Source organism: Mesoplodon densirostris, chromosome 16 (assembly GCF_025265405.1).
Source record: "Mesoplodon densirostris isolate mMesDen1 chromosome 16, mMesDen1 primary haplotype, whole genome shotgun sequence".
In the NCBI taxonomy this organism is placed as follows: domain Eukaryota; kingdom Metazoa; phylum Chordata; class Mammalia; order Artiodactyla; family Ziphiidae; genus Mesoplodon; species Mesoplodon densirostris.
The window spans coordinates 59,779,230-59,800,000 of NC_082676.1; the positions used below are offsets into that span (position 1 = coordinate 59,779,230).

Consider the following 20,771-nt stretch of genomic DNA (forward strand, 5'->3'; position numbering starts at 1 on the left):
TCTTTGCTTTTTGTGTCTGAGAACACCTGCCCTGAAGTCATAAGATAATTCTCTTATCTGTTACTGTTTTCTCTCTTCTGTTTATTTACAGTCCACCCAGAAGAGTTTCTTTCTGCTTATGGTCCGAGTGGACCAAAGGTGCTCTGCTGCCCCTGTGTCAGCAGTGAGCCCTTCGCATCTGTGTAGACCTCTTTCTAGACTCTACCTCCTGGTCCATTGGCTGTCATCCTTGGATGGATTCTTCCTTCTTCCTTTTCAGCTTTATTGTGGTTTAAGTGACAGGATTGTAAGGTGTTTAAAGTGTTCATCATGGTTATTTGGTACGCTCAGGTGTTGTGACAGGATGACTGCCTTCTGGTCAATGAACTTGACTTACACATGGCAGCGTTATCAGCCGTGTCCCCGTGCTGTGCACAGGAGCCTCCGCTCTTACTCCCTCTCACAGCAGAAGCCCGTGTCCCCTTCCAAACTCCCCCTCTTCCCCCACCCCAGCCTCCCACATGCCTGCTTTCTTTCTGCACCGACTTTAGAACAAGTGTTTGGGTTAAAATTTGTACTTTAACATTACTTAAGGTTATTAAAACGTTGACTCCATGTTATCATGTAACACCCTCAGGGCCTTAAGAGTTCACACCTTTTGCTGGATCAGTGAAATTGCAGACCTGTGCTCACAGCTACAGTTATTTACATTCCTCCCTGGCGTGCCCGAATTGATTGATTGACTACGTTATAATCAAAGCTGTAGTGGTAACTTCGGCTAACTTTTTTCTCTTTCTCTCTTGAAAGTATTTGAATCATTTGTGGATTACGTGGCAGTAGAACAGCTGGACGGTGACAATAAATACGATGCCGGGGAGCACGGCTTGCAGGTACCGTGGAGATTGTGTGCTAGTGTCCTGCTGTGTCTCCACTTTGTTGTCACATCTTTTGCTTAACTGTGAACTAAACATTCACTTGCATCTTTTCACATGCCACTGGTGTTTAGAACACAAAAGGATTTTATTTCTCAGTCTGGACGTTGTGTTAGAGAGCTCTGATCGTGTCGCTGGTGTAGACAGGCAGGGGTGGGGAAGGTGTTGTGCCTCCTGGCTACGAGAGGCAGAACCATCACCCGACACGTGTGCCCCCCCCCCCCCCCCCGCCCACCAATTCCATCCATGACTCTGGCCCTTACTTCACTGGTGTCTGTGCCAGAGCTTCCCTCAGTTTCTCCTAGTCACAGATAGAACTGCTTAGTCACTGGGACTCTGGTTTTGGCTGGTGGTGGTGGTTTGCTCCCCCGCCGCCCCAGTGGAGTGTCAGTTAGTTTTGTGAGGATCCTGACTTCCAGAACAAGGAGTGCATTTTCTGTTATTTGTTCCACACTCGGTGTCCCTGCTTGTTTTCCACATGGCCCCGCAGGAACTCTGGCAGAACAGTGAGTGTTGTAAACAAGTGGCAGTGCATGGTCAGATAGAGGGGCCCGCACTGTGGCCTGGTCAGGCTGCTTGGTGGGTCAGCAGCATCCTCACGGGTCCAGCCCTCCAGGTCTGTGTTGCAGCCTCATAACCTTGACTCACTGGCTCAACTAATTTATGATGTTTTTCGGACCATCCTGGGTTTACCAAGCTCACACATTTATAATTCACGGTGCTGGCGAGCCCATTTTGCCGTGGGTCACAGACCTGCTGTCCTCCTGCTTGGTCAGGCCACTGATTTGTAGGTCAGTAAGTTACTTGCAAACATGCCACTGGATTTGCTTAGGACACACTTGTCAACTCACAGGATTGCCCTTATCCACACTGGGTATTTTGGGCTCTGGGTGAACAAAATGTATTTTAGAATTAGACTCTCAATGGACAGTGGCTAAGAAACAGGATTCTTCTATTATTCTTTCAAGTTGTACTAAAACCATGCCATTCCTTTGTGTGGCAGTAGGTTCCTGGGTTTTTGTTTTTCTTCCCACAACTATCCAGTTCCCTTAACCATGCTAATGTACAACAGAGGAGATTGCCACCTAGGACACCAGTTCCTCCAGGTGGGTGTGTTCTAGCCAGTGTTGGAAATAAGTTTTACAGGTCCGAAGGAAGGGCCAGACAGGAAATACAGCCGTGCTGAGGGCCGCTGATGGCCTGACAGTGACTGGCTTTGGCGAAGGCTTATCTGAGTGAGGACTCAGCTGGCTGAGGCTGGGGGGGGAGTGAGGCTGGGCCTCTCCCCCAGAGGCCTTGCTGGGGGCCGTCCTTTGGTCCAGAGGCTGGTGACGCCTGGGCAGAGGCTGTGGCGGTGGTCAGAGGGCCTTGCTGATACCGAGTCGGAGGGGTCTTCAGAAGCAGGAGTGAACAGTCAGCACTGACCGTGCTCACGGGGAAGGACGGTGGTCACGGGCAGTTCTCCCAACCCAGACCGTGCTCGTCTCATTCTGTTCCGGTGTCCATAGGCACACCTCATTCACATAATCATAATCCTCTGCTTTTCCATTTGATTTTCCCGTGTTTCTCCAGAATTTTCGTAGTGTTTAATGACTGTGTTAATAGGGCAACAAGTGACTGAGCCGTAATTTACTTCACTGTTCCCCTGTCGCTGGACATCAAGATAGCGTGTAATGCAAACTAAGAGGAAATCCCACACACAGAACATTTAAAGGCACCCTGTGCCCGTCTCCCCACCAGAAGTTCCCACCGTGTTCCACTCTTGCTGTGAAACGCTGTTGCTTTTGTTGCTTCGAGAAATAAGTAGAGGTAAACTAAACCTGTGCTTCTTTTTCAACGTTCAGGAAGCAGAGAAAGGTGTGAAATTCCTAACATTGCCACCAGTGTTGCACCTACAACTGATGCGATTTATGTATGACCCTCAGACGGACCAAAATATCAAGATCAACGATAGGTAATCTAGAGTGGGATGTGAGAGTTAAGATTTACCCATCATCCTGATTTAGGGGGTTAGTCTCAGTGCTTTGTTTAGTTTTTCTGTTTTCGGTCTCATCTCTGATTTATGTAGGTTTCCTCTCTGCCGAGGTGTCCCAAGAACTGTGCTTTTAAAGGGATAATTTCAGGGGCTGCTTCCTCCATATCTCCTCCTCAGGGAGCCCCTCTGTCTACACTGTGGCAGACTGAAGTCTGTGAGGGGGGAGAGGGTGCTTTCTGCTGCACAGGCTTTGCTTTCCCCAGAAGTGGCATTTGCTATTATTACTCTCTTGGTTTACATAGGATTCTCCAATATGTTGTTATCTCTCAGTTGGCATAGGCCTATAGAATGTGCTAGAATCCTCAGGAATGCTGGCGTAGGTGGGTGTGTCCCCCATTCCAGGTGTTTTCTAGATCCTTAAAGTACCAGTTAAAAGGTTGCTACCACACACTGCTTTGTCTGGTTCAGGAGACAGAACTTGCCCCCTGATTAGTTGGAGCAGTAACTTGGTACTCCTTGGTCAGGGGGTACAGCCTGACAATAACCAGCCTCCTAGAGGTTGGTCAGTCACCCCTGAAACTTGGTGGAGAGTGTGCCTCGATCTTATCACCTGCCGCCAGCCGGGCCTGCTCGTCTGCTCTTGCCCTTTTCTGTGGGGCCTCTGGAGCCAGCAGACCTCACAGGCCAGCAGCCTGCACGCTGGGCCCAACCTGCTGGCGTGCTTTGTTGGGTCCCCACCTTGGTTGTCTTTCTGGTTTTATTGGAATTAGTTGCCAACGTTTTTTCAGGTCGTGAGATTTCACATAAAAGTCTAGATTTCTGACATCTGGCATTCAGAACACTTGGCAGTGCCAGGCCTGAGTTCCCAAGCGCCGTGCCGGGTGGCGGCTGCCCCTCCGCGCCCAGGCTCGTGCTCTGCTCGGCACCACGGTCCTCGTGCACCCACCTCCCGCTCTTCCTGCCTCTCAAGGTCACCCCCCACCCCCGTTCATGACAACATGTGGAAATATCCATATCCTAGAAAAGTCAGTGTGTTTTTGTCACAAGACTGACGGTTATGTAATATCCTGGAATTTAAAATTTCGTGAGGTGTGTCAGTGCTTTATAGGTATTTTTCTCAAATCAAGCTTCAGATTTTGTTGACGTGTGAATAATTTGTTGTGATGAGTAGGAGCTGCCCTTTCCAAGTAAAGAGGAGCCAATGAATTAGAAGGTCTAGCAAGGAATAAAGCCTAAAGGTGAAATATTTTACAAGTAAATTAAACCTGGATTTCTCTTAAAATGTTTTTATTTTAAATAGGTTTGAGTTCCCCGAACAGCTACCACTTGATGAATTTTTGCAAAAAACGGATCCTAAAGACCCTGCAAATTATATTCTTCATGCAGTCCTGGTTCATAGTGGAGATAATCATGGTGGACATTATGTGGTTTATCTAAACCCCAAAGGGGATGGCAAAGTAAGTGCTGGGAGGGGGTAGGGTGGACGTGATGCTGTGTAGGGGATTCAGTGACACTCAGCTTCAGACTTGGCCTTGATAGTGAAGGATCCTTTCTTGGCCTCTGTATCTGTATGTTCCTGATACTTTTAAAGGTGGATAGTAAATTATGATTGTAGTTGATATATACATCTCGTTATTAGTATTGAACGTTGGACCTTATAGGATCCCTTTACATCTAACATGAGGCACTTAGTTTCCACTTAGAATAATCATCTGTGGCCCGCACTTATGGGCCCGCATTGGTTGCGTGTTATTGCACGTGCCCCATTACCCACGCGATGTAATGCATGGTCTTTGCCTGGTTCACGTGGATCCCATCACGTGATCTTCACCAGGAGGAGCAGATGAGGGTCTCGGGGTCTGTGTCCAGGGCCACAGGGCCAGTGAGGGACAGAGCCAAGGTGGAGCCCGCCCAGCTCATGCTGAGGGGATTTGGTGGCGGGACCCTCATGGCACCAGATGCGGAACCTGTAACTGTAGGGTTAGTGCCATCTAAAACGACTCCATCCACAGTGGACAGAGATGGAGCCTAAGCTGAAGCCTAGGATGTTTGAGTACATTACAGAAATTGCCCATGGACAGGTATTAGCAATTTCTCCAGAATGTGGGGTGAGGGCGGCAGAAATGCTGGCGAGTTTTGTGAGGGTCACCTGGGGCAGCCGTGTGTTCTCGGAGAACGCTGCCTTTCACTTCGTGTGCTCCTCAAAGCGCCATATCTCTGCTGCTCCCCGTTGCAGTGGTGTAAGTTTGACGATGACGTGGTGTCCAGGTGTACGAAAGAGGAGGCCATCGAGCACAACTACGGGGGCCATGACGACGACCTCTCCGTGCGGCACTGCACCAACGCCTACATGCTGGTTTACATCCGGGAGTCGAAGCTCAGTGAGTGGAGCGGGTGTGTCGTGCCCTGGCTGGGCCGAGCTCGCGGCTGGGCCCTGAGTCTCGCCCGCTGGGGCATTTTATACCACGTACAGTGGACCTAAGCTAGAGCCACCTGTGCAGACACTTTCCTGCTTATGCTGCCTTACAGCATCGTCTAGAAGCAGCCGGATTGGACTTGCGGGTTTGGATGAGGACCCAGGGTGCCAAGTAATTTTACTTTAAAGGGTCGCTTTATTTGTGATGACGTAGCGCACAGAGGTGAAGGAAGATGCGTTTGTCCTGCAGGTGAGGTTTTACAAGCTGTCACCGACCATGATATCCCTCAGCAGTTGGTGGAACGATTACAAGAAGAGAAAAGGATCGAGGCTCAGAAGCGGAAGGAGCGGCAGGAAGCCCACCTCTACATGCAAGTGCAGGTCAGCCTGCGGGCAGGCGCGAAGCTGCCACGGGCCAGGGCGTTGGCCACGGGTCTGGGTGGCCCCCTGAGCGTGTGACTGAGGAACTGCAGGCCAGTTCCCTGACCGTTGGGAATGTTCTTTCCAGTTCAGGGTATGGGCTTAGATGTGAGAGGTACTCAGGCTGCCAGAGCAGCGGTGTCTTAGTGTTTATAAAACATGCAGGGGACCAGAGAAGGAAGGGCAAGCAGAACCCAGGTGAGGCCTGGCAGGGAGAGCTCTGGCAGCTGGGGGGGTGGGGGGTGAACTGCCAGGTGGTTTTGGTTCATGATTTAGTTGCGCTTAGGGAACATGCATTTGTTTTAACAAGTTGATTGACTACCTGGAAAAAAAGGTCCATGTGCATCCTAGCTTTATAATATTTGGGGATCACCATCCGGATGGATTTCTAGTTGATGTTTATGGATGAGTTTAGAATGGCTGCATGGAAATATGTAGGTTTCCAAGTATTCGTACCTGATTTAGTTCTTGGTCATTTTGGTGCTTTTCTGCTTGGGTCTTCTGTAGAAGGTTCATCAAAGCAAAAGACTAGTTGTGTTTTTTGTTTGTTTGTTTGTTTGTTTTTGCGGTACGCGGGCCTCTCACTGTTGTGGCCTCTCCCATTGCGGAGCACAGGCTCCGGATGCGCAGGCTCAGCGGCCATGGCTCACGGGCCCAGCCGCTCCGTGGCACGTGGGATCCTCCCGGACCGGGGCACGAACCCGTGTCCCCTGCATCAGTAAGAGGACTCTCAACCACTGCGCCACCAGGGAAGCCCAAGACTAGTTGTTTTTATTTTTAACATTTGAACCTTGGTTTCGATCAGCCTGACCTGGTTCTCTTTTGTGTGTTAGTGGTGTAAACTCCATTCTGCATTTTCATGCCTATTTGCAGATTGTTGCAGAGGACCAGTTTTGTGGCCATCAAGGAAATGATATGTACGATGAAGAAAAAGTGAAATACACTGTGTTCAAAGTGTTGAAAAACTCCTCGCTTGCTGAGTTTGTCCAGAACCTCTCTCAGACCATGGTGAGCGCCCGTCCTCCTGTTGATAGTTCTCTCTCCTTTTTCATAACTGGACCCTGGAGGATCCTGCCCTTGGAGGCAGGCACTGTGTCCAGGCGCCACCTGAGAGTGAGCTTGGGACCAGAGTTCCTTCCCTTCTGGGTTGTGCTCTCTGGCATCTCCCCTCATCTCCCCCTCCTCCCCACCGCCTCCCCCTTGGTAAGATGGGCTTGAAGTTCCGGGACACCAGAGATCCCGAAGCCCAGGTCACTATTGCCCACACCAGCAGGGAGAGCTGTAATCGTGATTTTTTTCCCCTTATAATCATAGAATCATTACCATGATGTTGAATGAAAATATAAGCTAATTTTGCTTCAATTAATTCAACTGTAATTATTTCCAGGGATTTCCTCAAGATCAAATTCGACTGTGGCCCATGCAGGCGAGGAGCAATGGCACCAAACGGCCAGCCATGCTGGATAACGAGGCCGACGGCAGCAAGACGGTGAGTGTGGTGGTCTGGTCCGGTCCGGTCTGGGTGTGCACGGCGGGCACCGCGTGCCCTGCGGTCTTCCCCTCGGTCTAGTTGCATAGGGTTGGATCTTGTCTTCGGTACTTGAATATAGTTTTTCACTCTCACTTAGCCATTAAAATCTTCTAAGCCCAGCATCTCTTTTGGGAATAGATGATTGAACTCAGTGATAATGAAAACCCTTGGACAATATTCCTGGAAACAGTTGATCCGGAGCTGGCTGCTAGTGGAGCAACGTTACCCAAGTTTGATAAAGATCGTGAGTGCCTCCCCCAGCCCAGCACCTCCAGAGAGTGGAGTTTTATTCCCAGAGTGTTGTTCTAAACACACAGGGTTAAGTGTTCTTCCCTTGCAAAGAAATCTCGTTAATCCCCAAAATGCTCGCGAAACATCCACCGTGTTCAAGACTTTTTGATGAAGTCAAATCAGACCGACTGTGGGTTGTAGCGTCCTGGCAGGTGAGAAGGTGGCAGCCGCGTGGAGTCCAGCACGTTCCACATTTTGCTCATCACGCTGGTCTTGTATATACTTGACAGATGGTGTAGAGCAGGGGTTGCTGTCAAGGGCCAGATAGTGAATATTTCATGCTTTGTGGGCCATACCGCCCCTGTCTGCTATTGTAGCTACTAAGCGGCTACAGAGATTAGGTAAAAGAACTGTCTTCCAGCGCAACTTTATTTACAAAACAGGTGGGTCCAAGATTGCTTATTTGTATTACTTCAAGTCGTCACTTCTCCGGCAAAGACTCAGACACAACCTTTAACAGATACTAACATGGTAAAACACTCTGCTAGCAAGTACCAGCTCTTAAAACTAGGTTTCCTAAATTCTGTGCACTCATTCTCATCTTTCCTGCTTCAAATGCAGTGTTTCCCATGGGTTTGAGGTTTGTAATGATGCCTCAGACCTAGGATCAGCCTCTTAACAAACTTCATTGCACACAGTAACTTTTAGGTGCCCTAAGTTGTCATTTCAGTTGCTATTCGTTAACATTGCACGGACCAGAAGATCCTAACAAAGCCTGTTTATTAACCTTGTAGATGATGTGATGTTATTTTTGAAGATGTACGATCCCAAAACACGGAGCTTGAATTACTGTGGGCATATCTACACACCAATATCCTGTAAAATACGTAAGTCTGGCAGCACTCACCTTCTGAGTTGATTTTGCCGAAGTCTCGGTGCGTCACAGCTTTGAATTCTTCATTTTTCTTGAACCTAGGTGACTTGCTGCCAGTTATGTGTGACAGAGCAGGATTTATCCAAGATACTAGTCTTATCCTCTATGAGGTTTGGATCCTTATTTTTCTGTAATCAGCACGTGGTTAGTGGTTTGGGGTGGACTTCTTCTGCATGTTTTGCTAGCCCTGCATTTGTTGTGTCAAGACCACAGCTAAATGGGGCCTCGGGTGATCTTGAGTCAGGATCCTCTCTGTACATTTCTGATGTTTCCCTCTTTAGGGTCAGTGATTATTATATCCTTATTACTAGTATTTCCTACTATTTATTCAGAATTGTAGGGCTGATGGAATTGGGTATAGAGAAAATACATACAGTGTGTGGCCGTATTAAACACTGGACAGACGTTGCGTTGTAACCATGTCCTTTCTTTTACTGTAGGAAGTTAAACCGAATTTAACAGAGAGAATTCAGGACTATGACGTGTCTCTTGATAAAGCCCTCGATGAGCTAATGGATGGTGACATTATAGTGTTTCAGAAGTACGTACTTTTTGAAGTTATCTCTTTGTACTAAAATCAGAAGTCCTAGAACGAGGAAATGATTCTCTAGACCCTGAGTCACGTTTTGTTTGACATTGACAGCAGTTGGCCTTCTCTGGGCTTTGGAATTAGGGGTGGCGGCAAGCATTTTCCTCATTGAATGCTTTTATTTCCCAAAAATGTCTACAGCGAGCATGACAGCTTTTAGCAGGAGGGCAGAGGTCTTTAGGGAAGAGCAAGATTGTTTTCTTTCCTTGAAAACATGAAATTCTTAGAATGCACCTCCTTGGGTAATCACTGTAATCTGTCTGCATGGAAGCCAGCAGGTGTGCAGTCTGAAGGCAGCCTGATGATGCACTCGGCCTTTTCCTTGCTCTTGAAGCCATCTTGCCAGGGCAGGGCAGCCCTGAACACTGCAGGGCCCGGTGGCCAAGAGCAGGGGTGGCAGACCTCTCGTTTAAGGGCCAGGCAGTAAACATCTTAGGTTTAGCGACGACCCGGTCCTGCAGCCTTCGCAGGAAAGTGATAACCTGCCAAGTCCTGGTCGGGGAGTAGACTCAGCAGGGTCAGCAGGGTGGGCCCCGCAGTGCATCCTGAGTCCTTTCCCTTGTCTGCGGAACGAGAGGGCACTATTCTGTTTCAGGAGCAAGATCGGGAACGGAAAGCAGCCAGCCCTGTGCGTGGCTCAGCGCACACCTTCTGTCCACGATCGCCTTTGCCTGGTAGCCGGGCAGGCTCCCAGCATCGGGAAATGCTAGCCTGAGTTAGATCCACACTGCTCAGCATCACTGTTACTTGGGCGATGATGCCCGAACCCTGGTCTGGACTTTGATTGTCTGTGTGTTTCCCCGCAGGGATGACCCTGAAAATGATAACAGTGAATTACCCACTGCAAAGGAATATTTCAGAGATCTCTACCACCGTGTCGATGTGATTTTCTGTGATAAAACAATCCCCAATGATCCTGGATTTGTGGTTACATTATCAAATAGGATGAATTATTTTCAGGTATTTGATAAAATGCCCTTTTCCCTTCAGATTCCACACCAGAAAGACCAAGTTCTTTTTTTAAAAAGCTTGAGGATGAGGCTGTGTAATGGATTTGGTTCTGGAGGAGGGGTTGCAGTCCACTGTCTGAGGAAGTTCTTGATGCAAGTGGGTTGGTGTTGATGTTGCCAGGGGATCGGAAGCTCTTTTCCCCTCACTCCACTACCCCCACCCACTGCCGTGTCTTCTTGCCCTTCGAAATCCTCTTGACCCATGGCATAAGTTGGTTTCAGAGATCATAGTTTTAACAGCAACTTTGCTTCAGTTATAACATGCCAAGTGTGAACCATTAAAAAAAACAGTCTTCAGGAAGTAAATCTACAGACAGACTTCCCCAGTGAAAGTGAAAAACACTTTAAAAGGTTTTCTTCCTCAGATACGCTGCTCCTGTGGTGATATACTGAGGAATATAGTTTATTCCTGTTAGATGGTAACTTTCCGGGGCATTTAAATTCGGGCTGCTTATAACAGGTTTCTTTAAGAGCACTAAGCAAATAATCAGTGATAAAGTGTATCAGCAAGTTTCAGTTTGTTCACCGGATGTGAACCTTGCTCTCTGACTCTGGCCCTCCCTCCCCAGGTGGCAAAGACAGTTGCTCAGAGGCTCAACACCGACCCGATGCTGCTCCAGTTCTTCAAGTCTCAAGGGTGAGCCACACTCACAGATGCCCAGTGTTTGGTCTTGACTGCATGTGTTCCATAGTTCATCCACACATCTCCGAACTAATGTGTAATAAGTAGCCGGCCACCTCACCTGACATGCCATTTCTTGCTTAGTTTCAGATATAGAATTGTCACCACTCACATCTTGACCACGCTACTCCAAGATGTCAAAATAATTGGCAGCCTCATCTAAAGCCAGGCTTACTTTAGAGACCTCATCCACACACCTCCCTTCCATGTGTGTCCGGCTGGGCCTGGCCCGGCCCGGCCTGGCTTCTGTGTGCCATGTCACCCTTGCAGAGAGTGTTCAGGTGTGACAGACGCAGGGACTTAGGACCTGGGGACAGGAGTAGTCAGAGTCCAAATTTCAAGTCTAGGTGTCAGGCCAGAGGTTTGCTTTTATGCTCACTCACGGATATTTGTTTTAGGCAAATAAACAAGTCTTTTATTTATATGCTGTTTTCTTGTGTAGTTATAGGGATGGCCCAGGTAATCCTCTTAGACATAATTATGAAGGTACTTTAAGAGATCTTCTACAGTTCTTCAAGCCTAGACAACCTAAGAAACTTTACTATCAGCAGGTATGAGTCCAAATTAATGTAACCGTGGGTAATAAGGAGAAGGCTCGGGTTTCTGTGGAAGCATATCTAAAATGAGTCTCTCTTTTCTTAATAGCTTAAGATGAAAATCACAGACTTTGAGAACAGGCGAAGTTTTAAGTGTATATGGTTAAACAGCCAATTTAGGGAAGAGGTGAGTTTTTTCTATGGTATGGGTGTTTATTTTTATTCCATCTTGTATATTGTATCTCTCTCCCCAGACCCTGAAAACTAAAACCACCAAAGAAAGCTCCCTAAGCGGTAGCGTGTGTTAGCGGCTCGGCTCGAGAGTTTGAGAACCCCGGTGGGGGGAGGAGCTCCGTCCACCCGGCCCCCGCCGCCACCTCTGAGGCTTCAGGCAGAATGACAGTGTCAGGGAGACCCTTTCCGACTGATTGGGACCTTGCTGCTTGGCCTTGGAGCCGGCGGCATTTCCGCTGGGCCCTTTGCAGACGACACAGCCTCACATTAAGTGGTTCTTCTGGAAAGTCTGTACCTACTCAGACACCCAAGGCGTTCACCTTTCTAGCTCTACTGGTATTGAGAGGAAATCTGGGACATGTGCCATCCATGTTGTCACCCGTGTGCAGCTGTCAGGCTGAAATGACACAGTCCACCCTGGTCCTTGTCCTCTGTCTCACCATGCTGAGAATTGGACAGCCTCTTAGTGACCTTTCGGGGGGAGAAATTCCTGAGAAGCTGTCCTGTGAATGGCGAGCTTTTTGCCTCAAAATGGCATTTCCTTAGACTCCCCGTGGTGTGGGGCGGCTGCCAGGCTTGGGCAGGTGGTCTGAGTGATGGTCGGCGGGGAGGGGCCCGAGCAGGCCCCGCGTGTGGGTCCTGTTTCCTGTATAGCCTTTATCTTGTTGTTTCTTAGGAAATAACACTATATCCAGACAAGCACGGGTGTGTCCGGGACCTGTTAGAGGAATGTAAAAAGGCTGTGGAACTCGGCGAGAAGGCATCAGGGAAACTTAGGCGAGTATTTCCCAAATCCTGAAGGTGGAGGCAGGGGCAGCCCTGTGCTTGCGCAGTGCCCCCCGCCCCCCTGCCCCCCCCCCCGCAGTAGTTGCCATGCTCATCTTTCAGCCCATACTTTGCAACACTTTATATAAATACTTCACATTTAATCCTTTTTTTTTTTTGCCCGTCTTCCCTCCCTGTGTCTCCGGATATTAATTAGCAGTAGTGCAAAAGGGAGATTCAGGTAGAAAAGCCAAGCAGAGGAAGAGTGATTCAAGCAGACTGATCAGCTGAAGCTGGAAAACGTGGGCCTTGATTGTGTCTGAGAAATCTGGTCACTTCTCATCTGTTTACGCCAGTGTTCAAGCCGCAGAAAGAAGCCCCAGATTTGATGTTCAGTTTTTATTTCAGAGAGTCGGGTGCTAATCTTATCACCTTGTCTTACAGTCAGCTCGTAGGATGGAACAGCCTTTGGGGCTACTTGGTTCCCAGAATGTTTTCTTTACAAAATTAATAAAAGAATGAGGCCTTTGTTATCTAAAGAGTGAGAAACATTTCACAAGCCCTGCCCAGTTTGGAACCACAGCAAGAAAGGTTTACACACTCTCCGAGGGGGTCCCCGGCCAGTGTTCTGTCTGCTCCCCAAGGATACCTGCTTTTGACATTTCAAATCTTCATTAAGAAGACAAGCGAATCTTCATAGCTTTGTAACAAAATGACTGACGAATAGTTTTCTAGAAAGTTTTTTTTACGTGAATGTATATAGTTCACGTTCTTCCTTGTTTTGCACAGGCTGCTAGAAATCGTAAGCTACAAAATTATTGGTGTGCATCAAGAAGACGAACTCCTAGAATGTTTATCTCCTGCGACAAGTCGAACGTTTCGAATAGAGGTGAGTGTCCCTCTGACTGCACCAGAGAGGAGGTCTCCTGAGCCCCCCGGCAGGTGGGGCGGCCACCCGCAGCTTATTCAGGCAGCACGGCAGCTCCTGGCGGTGGCTATCGTTTTGTTTGTGTGCCGGTAGATGAAGTGGCCCCTGAGGTTAATTTAATTCTGCCAGATTTTGAAAAATTGAATGTTTTATTGTGATAAAATAGACCTAACCTGAAATGTCCTGTTCAGTAGTGTGAGCACATTCATGTTGTTGGACAGTCCTCACTGCCACCCATCTGCTCCGCTGAGACTCTCGCCCCAGCTTCCGGCAGCCACCCTTCTACTCTCTACTGCTCCAGATATCTCACTTATTTGTCCTTAGAAATTAATTTTAAGTATGGATCATCAAGCCCATCTAGTCGGAAACTGGGTCCCTGTTGAAACTGCTGAGATTTCCACAGTAACTGGAACAACTCATTATCTAGTCTCTGAAAACCCAGAGTTTTGGGACTCCCCTGGTGGTCCAGTGGCTAAGGGTGCGCCTTCCCAATGCAGGGGGCCCGGGTTCGATCCCTGGTCAGGAAACTAGATCGCACATGCCGCAACTAAGGATCCCACGTGATGCAACAAAAACCTAATGTAGCCAAATAAATAAATACATTTTTTAAAAAGTTTTCTTTTTAAAAATATTTATTTATTTATTTTTGGCCGCATTGGGTCTTGTTGCGGTGTGCGGGCTTCTCATCGCGGTGGCTTCTCTTGTTGTGGAGCACGGGCTCTGGGCGCGCAGGCTCAGTAGTTGTGGGTCATGGGCTCTAGAGTGCAGGCTCAGTAGTTGTGGAGCACGGGCTTGGTTGCTCCACAGCATGTGGGATCTTCCTGGACCAGGGATAGAACCCATGTCCCCTGCCTGCATGGGCAGGCGGCTTCTTTTTTTTTTTTTAATATATAAATTTATTTATTTATTTATTTTGGCTACGTTGGGTCTTCGTTGCGTGCAGGCTTTCTCTGGTTGCAGCGAGTGGGGGCTACTCTTCATTGCGGTGCGCGGGCTTCTCATTGCGGTGGCTTCTCTTGTTGCAGAGCATGGGCTCTAGGCGCGCAGGCTTCAGTAGTTGTGGCACGCGGGCTTAGTTGCTCTGTGGCATGTGGGATCTTCCCGGGCCAGGGCTCTAACCGGTGTCCCCTGCATTGGCAGGTGGATTCTTTAACCACTGTGCCACCAGGGAAATCCCCAGAGTTTTCTTTTAAACTTAGGTATTTCTCCTGGCTCTAAACTCTAATTACTCTAAGAAGCCCCAAACATGACATTTTGGCAAAAATCTGACCTAGCTTCCCTTGTTGGAGGAGCGAGTCAGAATTAAGAATTAAAATGTGGCGCTGTGTTTGCATTAACTGAATTTCTCAACCCCTTGTGTTAAAAATGTGTGTCCCCAGGAAATACCTTTGGACCAGGTAGACATAGATAAGGAAAATGAGATGCTGATCACAGTGGCACATTTCCACAAAGAGGTGTTTGGGACGTTCGGGATCCCGTTCTTGCTGAGGATACACCAGGTGAGGCGTCCTGCTCAGAGACGGAGTGTCTCGGGTCGGGACCTGGGCCCTCGCGCTCTGGGTTAGTGTTGCTCAGTTGGGCTCCTTCCCCGAGGCGGCGGCACAGGAGGGCATGAGCTGTGTGAGCACGTGCGCCCTTTGTCGTTCGCAGGGCGAGCATTTCAGAGAAGTGATGAAGCGGATTCAGAGTCTGCTAGACATCCAGGAAAAGGAGTTTGAAAAGGTACGCGCTTCTTGGATACTTGAGAGTAATTTGTTGGGCGGGGTGCTAAAGTCTTGACTTCTTTTGCCAGAGGTGTGAGTTTTGCTAGTACGTGGAATTAAGGGCATTTTCGATTTTTGTCTCTCAGTTTAAATTTGCCATTGTGATGATGGGCCGACACCAGTACATAAATGAAGATGAGTATGAAGTAAACTTGAAAGACTTTGAACCTCAGCCTGGTAAGAGCCCTCCCACAGGGAAGAAGCAAGTAGTAAGTGGCCGGGACGCCGGCAGCCCTGGGTTCGAGTGGCGGCCCTTGTATTTCTCCAGCTGGGAGATTCGGCCTTGTTTTCCTCATCTGTAGAACAGGGAGGAACAGCAGCCTGTAACTGATGAACTTGGCAGGCATCACACAATGGCCGAAAAAACTAAGGTCCTAGGGGAGACAGTGCCGCCCTTGGGAGCCCCGAGACCTCGGTTGGGGGTGCGGGTGAGCTCGCGCCGGGGGCCCAAGCCTGGCTCTGGTCTCAGTTGCTTTCTCTCCCCGCCAGGTAACATGTCTCATCCTCGGCCTTGGCTAGGGCTCGACCACTTCAACAAAGCCCCAAAGAGGAGTCGTTACACATACCTGGAAAAGGCCATTAAAATCCATAACTGACTTCCTCCCCTGGCGGGCGGGCGAGGCGGACCGTGGTGGGTGTGCCCTTTAACAACAGCCAAGAACTCTGGTGCGAGAGCACTGTCCCAAGTCTTCAGCAAGAGGATTTGCTGCTGGTGTTAATTTTATTTTGTTGAGGCTGTTCAATTTGGCTTCTCTGTATCTATTGATTGCCCATTTTGAGCAAAATGAAGGTGTTTTTATAAAGCTTGGATGCCAATGAGAGTTATTTTATGGTAACCACGATGCAAGGCGCTGTCAGCATGTCGGGGAACAGCCGGCGGGCGCGGCGCGGCGCGGTGCGGCGCTGGACAGGCTCGGCTGTCCCCGCCCCGGGGCCTGGCCGCCAGCCCCACAGCTAGTAAGTCTTCTGTTTAGGCTCGTCTGACGTCTTTCCCTCAATTATACTTTCAATGACCTTTTGTGCATCTGTAAAGGCGAAACAGAAACTCACAACCTAATAAATAGCGCTCTTTCCTTCACTCGTGTATTGTCGCCCCTTCCTCGGTCTCCCCAGCTGCCTGGGTCTTTTTAATAAACTCGTCTCCCTTCCGTCAGCCACCGCTGTCCTGCAGCCCATTTGCAGAGTGGATGCACTGAATACAGGCCTGACAGACACTTCGGGGGTCTTTTTATTAAATTGAAAACGCTGTTCAGATACAATTAAGGTGTACTATGCTGCCTCTCGGCAAACCTAACGATCTCAAGAGTTCATTCGAGCAGGTGAAAAAACTATAAATAGACTTGTCTCCTTAAAACGGAACAGGCGGAACCAAGAAAGGAGGGCCTTTTAGCAACGAGGGCATGCCCACTGGTGTTAGGAAGCTGTTGACTTTGTATAAAAAAGCTAAATAAAAAAGAAAAAAAAAAGGAAAATTGAAATTGTATATTTAATGAATGAACATGTACAATTTACCACTGGGAGGAGGTGGCATTTTGTCGGGTGAATCTAAGTGACTTTCACTGATGTTGATATTCATTGTGTGTAGTTTTCTTTCAGTTCGGCCTTTTCCTTTGGAGCTGACGCCAGCTGCGTGTCTAGTTTTGAGTGCAGTAAAATAGAATCAGCAGATCACACTTATTTTTCATCCTTTTCCAGTATTTTTTGTTTGTTTCTGTAGCAGCAGTGTACACCAACTCTTCCTGTATATTGCCTTTTTGCTGGAAAATGTTGTATGTTGAATAAAATTTTCTATAAAAATTATAACTCAGTGAGTGACGTGGAAGTTGAGGGAGGTTTCCGCTCTTCCTGCAAATAGGCCTGGGGAACCTTTTCCTTTATAACGAGGTTTTCGGGGGGTTTTTTGTTTTTGCCTCTGATTCATCCCGTCTAAGCTTAAGAAATAAAAAGTTTTTCCGGGTAGGAACCAAGTACAGTAAGATGACCGGAAATACTGAGATGGTGGAAGGCGTGGCCCAGGGGAGGTGGCCTTGCATCCCGCGCCTGGCACACTGTGTCCCTGGGCTGCTCCCCACCTGGCGGGTACTTCCTGCCCAGGCGCCCACGGTGACCATAGCGCCACCCGCCCCACCCTCCTGCGGAAAGTCATTCTCCGGGTGCTCGACTTCGAACGTTAAAGTATTGATTTCTTTTAGGTTTTGGTTTTGGCTGAGGGTTGATTATAGTCTTACGTCACGGAAACTTATTGTCGAGTTATTAAATGGCTTTCCCCAAAGGCCTTTTCATAACGTGGACGGTCAGCAGGCAGCGCGTGCGATTTACCCTTCCATTCCCTCCCGCTTACGGCCTTGAGTCCGAGTTCATAAAGCTGATGGGGGTGGTGGGAGCCGTGCAACCTGAAGAGGACTGCCTTTCACACGGCTCGCTCTGGACCCTGAGACTGCTGCGTCTTCCCCTCAGGCCCCCAGGACCACAGGGTAACGTTGAAGAGGGGCTTGAGTTCGTCATGACTGTACCAGCAGCAGCAAGCTGGGAGAAAGGGTCTCATTTTAGAAAGTAAGAGCAAACTGTGTTTGCAAACATACATTTCAAATGTCAAGATGGAACCGTAGATCCCCCGTTTTGGGGTGGGTGATGCTGTGGCATTTTTGCCACTCTTGGCCTTTTTGTTCTGACCGCTCACTGCCCGATAGAATGTCCGCTGTTGGGGTGGAGGGTGCTCCGTCGGCCCCGCCCAGCGAGGGAGCGGCGAGCCCCAGGTGTCCGCTGAGCACCTGAAACGAGGCTAAAGTAGCAGAGAGAGTGAGTTTTCACTGATTTAATTTTAAATTGCCACACATGGCTCAGGCATTCCAACCACATTTCCCTCGCTTTGTGTGTCTTTACAGCGATCAGCTCCCTCAAGCTGTCGAGTTAATACATGGTATATAAAACGCTCACTCTGTGAGGCCTGGAACCCGGGCCTCTGGCGGCCTTGGAGGGGGCGGGCTGAGTAGGGTGGCGTCTGCAAGTTCAGACACAAGGTCGCAGCTCATCGCAGCTTTAAGGGGCCACTGACCCACCCGAGGGGCAGGCACCGTTGTCGATGGATAGATCCAGGGATGGGCATTCACAGCACCATCCTGCCCAGTACGATGGATGTTCTGAGTTCGTCATAAGACGTTGGGAGACAGAACCCACTCTCAGCGCCCCTGAAGCCTAATCCTGCCCCCTTCCCACGGGTACAGAGGAGGCGCCCTCGTCCATTCAGACCCAGTGCCGCAGAGGGTCAGGGCTGCTGCTGGGGGGCTGGTTCGTTTCACCCTGTCACGGGCGGGCAGGTGGTAGAGGGTGACAGTCCGGCCAGGCCCCTGTGTGCCCTCCTGGTCTTGTGACACCTCCTCGCCTCTGGCCGCCCTGCCCAGCCTTGCTCCAGGCTGGAAACAGTGGGAAGTGTCCCCAGCGCCCTGCCTGCAGCCGTATCACACCCCCCAGTCCACTCCTGTGCTGGGAGGGGGCGCGGCGGAGCTGTTCTGTGTCTCAGCTCAGGCGGGCGGTGGTCCTGTAGTGGCTGTCGCCGATGAGCACACCGCATGCGGCCAGCAGTGAGGCGTCCGGTCCACCCCGAGTGACCAGGACAGGGATTCTGAGTTAATCCGTCAGGCTGGGCTCTCGGGGCCTCTGCTGAGTGCAGAGCTGGCTTTGAGACCCACATTCACTGCCCCCTCTTTCCAGGTATCCGAGCCGGCCTCCCTGCTAGAAGGAGGGGCCCCTCACTTTGAGATGAGAGCTGTGGGAGAGGGGGACAGGGTGGCCGCCTCCCCGGAGCCCTGGGCCCTCCTGGCCAGCCCCAGAAGTTGGTGCAGACAGAGCAGAAGCGTGGGGAAGCCTCAGGGAGAGAATGGGGCTGCGACCCCACGCGCCCCAGCCTGAGTCTACAGTGAGGTCTCGGGACCCAGAACCAAGGCCTCAGACGTCAAGGCTACGAAATGGGAACGGTGGTTTAGGTCAAGTTGTACAAGGCAGTGAAGGAGGAGGCCCTGGGATGATGGGAACTGGACGGGCCGGGCCAAGGGGACAGCCCAACATCTGCCGAGCCAGGGACCTGTGCAGCTGGACCGTTGCAAGTTTTCAAGAGAAGCCAAAAATCGGGATTTTTTTTAAACGTTGGCAAGTGTCTCTCCTGACACTGGGCAGTCTAAGTCAGAGTGGCCTGGGGTGGCTTTGTGGGCTCGCGGAGGGCTGCTGGGGAGCTGGGCCAGACCTCGTGGACGGCGCATGGGCCACAGTGACCAAAGCAGGCCCGGTAGAGGAGGGCCCAAGACACCACCCACACAGCCAGCACTGCGTTTGCCATGGCACTGAATGTGCCTGCCTGTGGACCTCTCTGGGAATCCGGGTCAAACCCGGCAAGTAGCCTGGCAGGCGCAGAATCAGACTCCGGGCTGGAGCTCTGCAGGCGTGTCTGGGTCCTGTTCTGGTTCTGGCAGGGCCAGCCAGGCCCCATGACCGTCACCTGCCTGGCCTGGGTGCCTCTGCAGGGCTGTGGTCCTCCAAACTGCAGATTGGCCAAGTCCCAGGTCAAGACCTTGTCCTCCGGGGAGTGGTGGCCAGTGGGCCCGCCTGGCCTCCCTTTCCATCAGTACACTTGGGACCTAGATGGGTGGCCACCTGCCTTGTCGACACGGGTCCACTTGGAGCCCCATTCTGATTTATTACAAATGAGAAGTCGGTTCCCAGGATGCCTAGTTTATGTCAGACGCTTCATCTTCTAACCCTAAAAATCTTAAGGTGGGTCCCTGTTTGGATGTGGAAACCAAGGCTTCCCGTACTGCAGCTAGTGCCACCCCTCGGGGGTCAGTGCTCCCCTCGGTTCTCTGGGGCATCTCTGGGGATGGGGGCAGGGTGGAGGGGCAGCTGCTGGCATCTTCTGGGGGCTGACATTCAGATCCGGAGAAATCTGTCCCCGGACTGGTCCTTTCCCCTGGTTGGTGGGACACGCCCTGCCAGCGCCGTCGCAGCAGCAGGTCTGACCACCTGAAGGCTGCCGGGCAGGCCGACCCTAGTTTCCGGCTGCCCATCCAGTTACTGGACACAGACCAGCCATCTCTCAGGCCTCGGCTTCCGTACTGCCCTCCCGGGTGGTGCTAAGCAAAACAGAGAAGCAACTGCCACGTTTAAGTCAATAAAATGTAGGTCAGTGCCATACTCTTTCTCCTCTGCCTCTTAATTCTCCCACTTCTCTGCCCCTTCTCTAGGAAATTCCTTTTCATTGAAAAGATGAGGGAATAATATTTGTTATATTTTGCAAAGTTAAAAAAATTCCTTTGGGGAATTCCTTGGCGGTCCAGTGGTTAGGACTCCAGGCTCTGACTGCTGAGGGCCCAGGTTCAATCCCTGGTCGAGGAAGTAAAATCCCATAAGCTGCGGCACGGCTGAAGGAAAAAAAAATTTTTTTTAAAGATAAAGACTCGGGGAAATGCCCCATGATAAAAATTATTTTTTAAAAAAATCCCTTCGTGTGCCCTTTAGCTCATCCTGTGCCCAGCCTCATCCCCAGGCAGACCACATGGTACCCAGGAGGGATCCTGCTCATAAGCCAACTTGGGGCCTTTTTTTTTTTTAAACATCTTTATTGGGAGTGTAATTGCTTTACAATGGTGTGTTAGTTTCTGCTGTATAACAAAGTGAATCAGCTATATGTATACATATATCCCCATATCTCCTCCCTCTTGCGTCTCCCTCCCACCCTCCCTAACCCACCCCTCTAGGGGGACACAAAAGCATCGAGCTGATCTCCCTGTGCTATGCGGCTGCTTCCCACTAGCTATCTCTTTTACATTTGGCAGTGTATATATGTCCATGCCACT

At 50.0% G+C, this 20,771-nt stretch overlaps 1 protein-coding gene across 1 annotated transcript in view; it reads left to right on the plus strand.

Annotated features, from left to right (window-relative positions):
* Window positions 1–16,003, plus strand: part of USP7 (ubiquitin specific peptidase 7) — a 56,143-nt gene extending 40,140 nt beyond the window's left edge. Inside the window, exons 11-31 of the mRNA XM_060120001.1 lie at window positions 787–869; window positions 2,756–2,865; window positions 4,187–4,343; window positions 5,123–5,267; window positions 5,553–5,683; window positions 6,596–6,730; window positions 7,110–7,211; window positions 7,392–7,497; window positions 8,279–8,371; window positions 8,461–8,528; window positions 8,859–8,959; window positions 9,814–9,967; window positions 10,587–10,654; window positions 11,142–11,250; window positions 11,345–11,422; window positions 12,146–12,246; window positions 13,024–13,123; window positions 14,542–14,661; window positions 14,813–14,884; window positions 15,012–15,102; window positions 15,415–16,003. Of these exons, the coding sequence (XP_059975984.1) occupies window positions 787–869; window positions 2,756–2,865; window positions 4,187–4,343; window positions 5,123–5,267; window positions 5,553–5,683; window positions 6,596–6,730; window positions 7,110–7,211; window positions 7,392–7,497; window positions 8,279–8,371; window positions 8,461–8,528; window positions 8,859–8,959; window positions 9,814–9,967; window positions 10,587–10,654; window positions 11,142–11,250; window positions 11,345–11,422; window positions 12,146–12,246; window positions 13,024–13,123; window positions 14,542–14,661; window positions 14,813–14,884; window positions 15,012–15,102; window positions 15,415–15,521 (2,231 nt within the window). The 3' untranslated portion in view covers window positions 15,522–16,003. The remainder of the gene's footprint in view (window positions 1–786; window positions 870–2,755; window positions 2,866–4,186; window positions 4,344–5,122; window positions 5,268–5,552; window positions 5,684–6,595; window positions 6,731–7,109; window positions 7,212–7,391; window positions 7,498–8,278; window positions 8,372–8,460; window positions 8,529–8,858; window positions 8,960–9,813; window positions 9,968–10,586; window positions 10,655–11,141; window positions 11,251–11,344; window positions 11,423–12,145; window positions 12,247–13,023; window positions 13,124–14,541; window positions 14,662–14,812; window positions 14,885–15,011; window positions 15,103–15,414) is intronic.
* The last annotated feature ends 4,768 nt before the right edge of the window (window positions 16,004–20,771 follow it).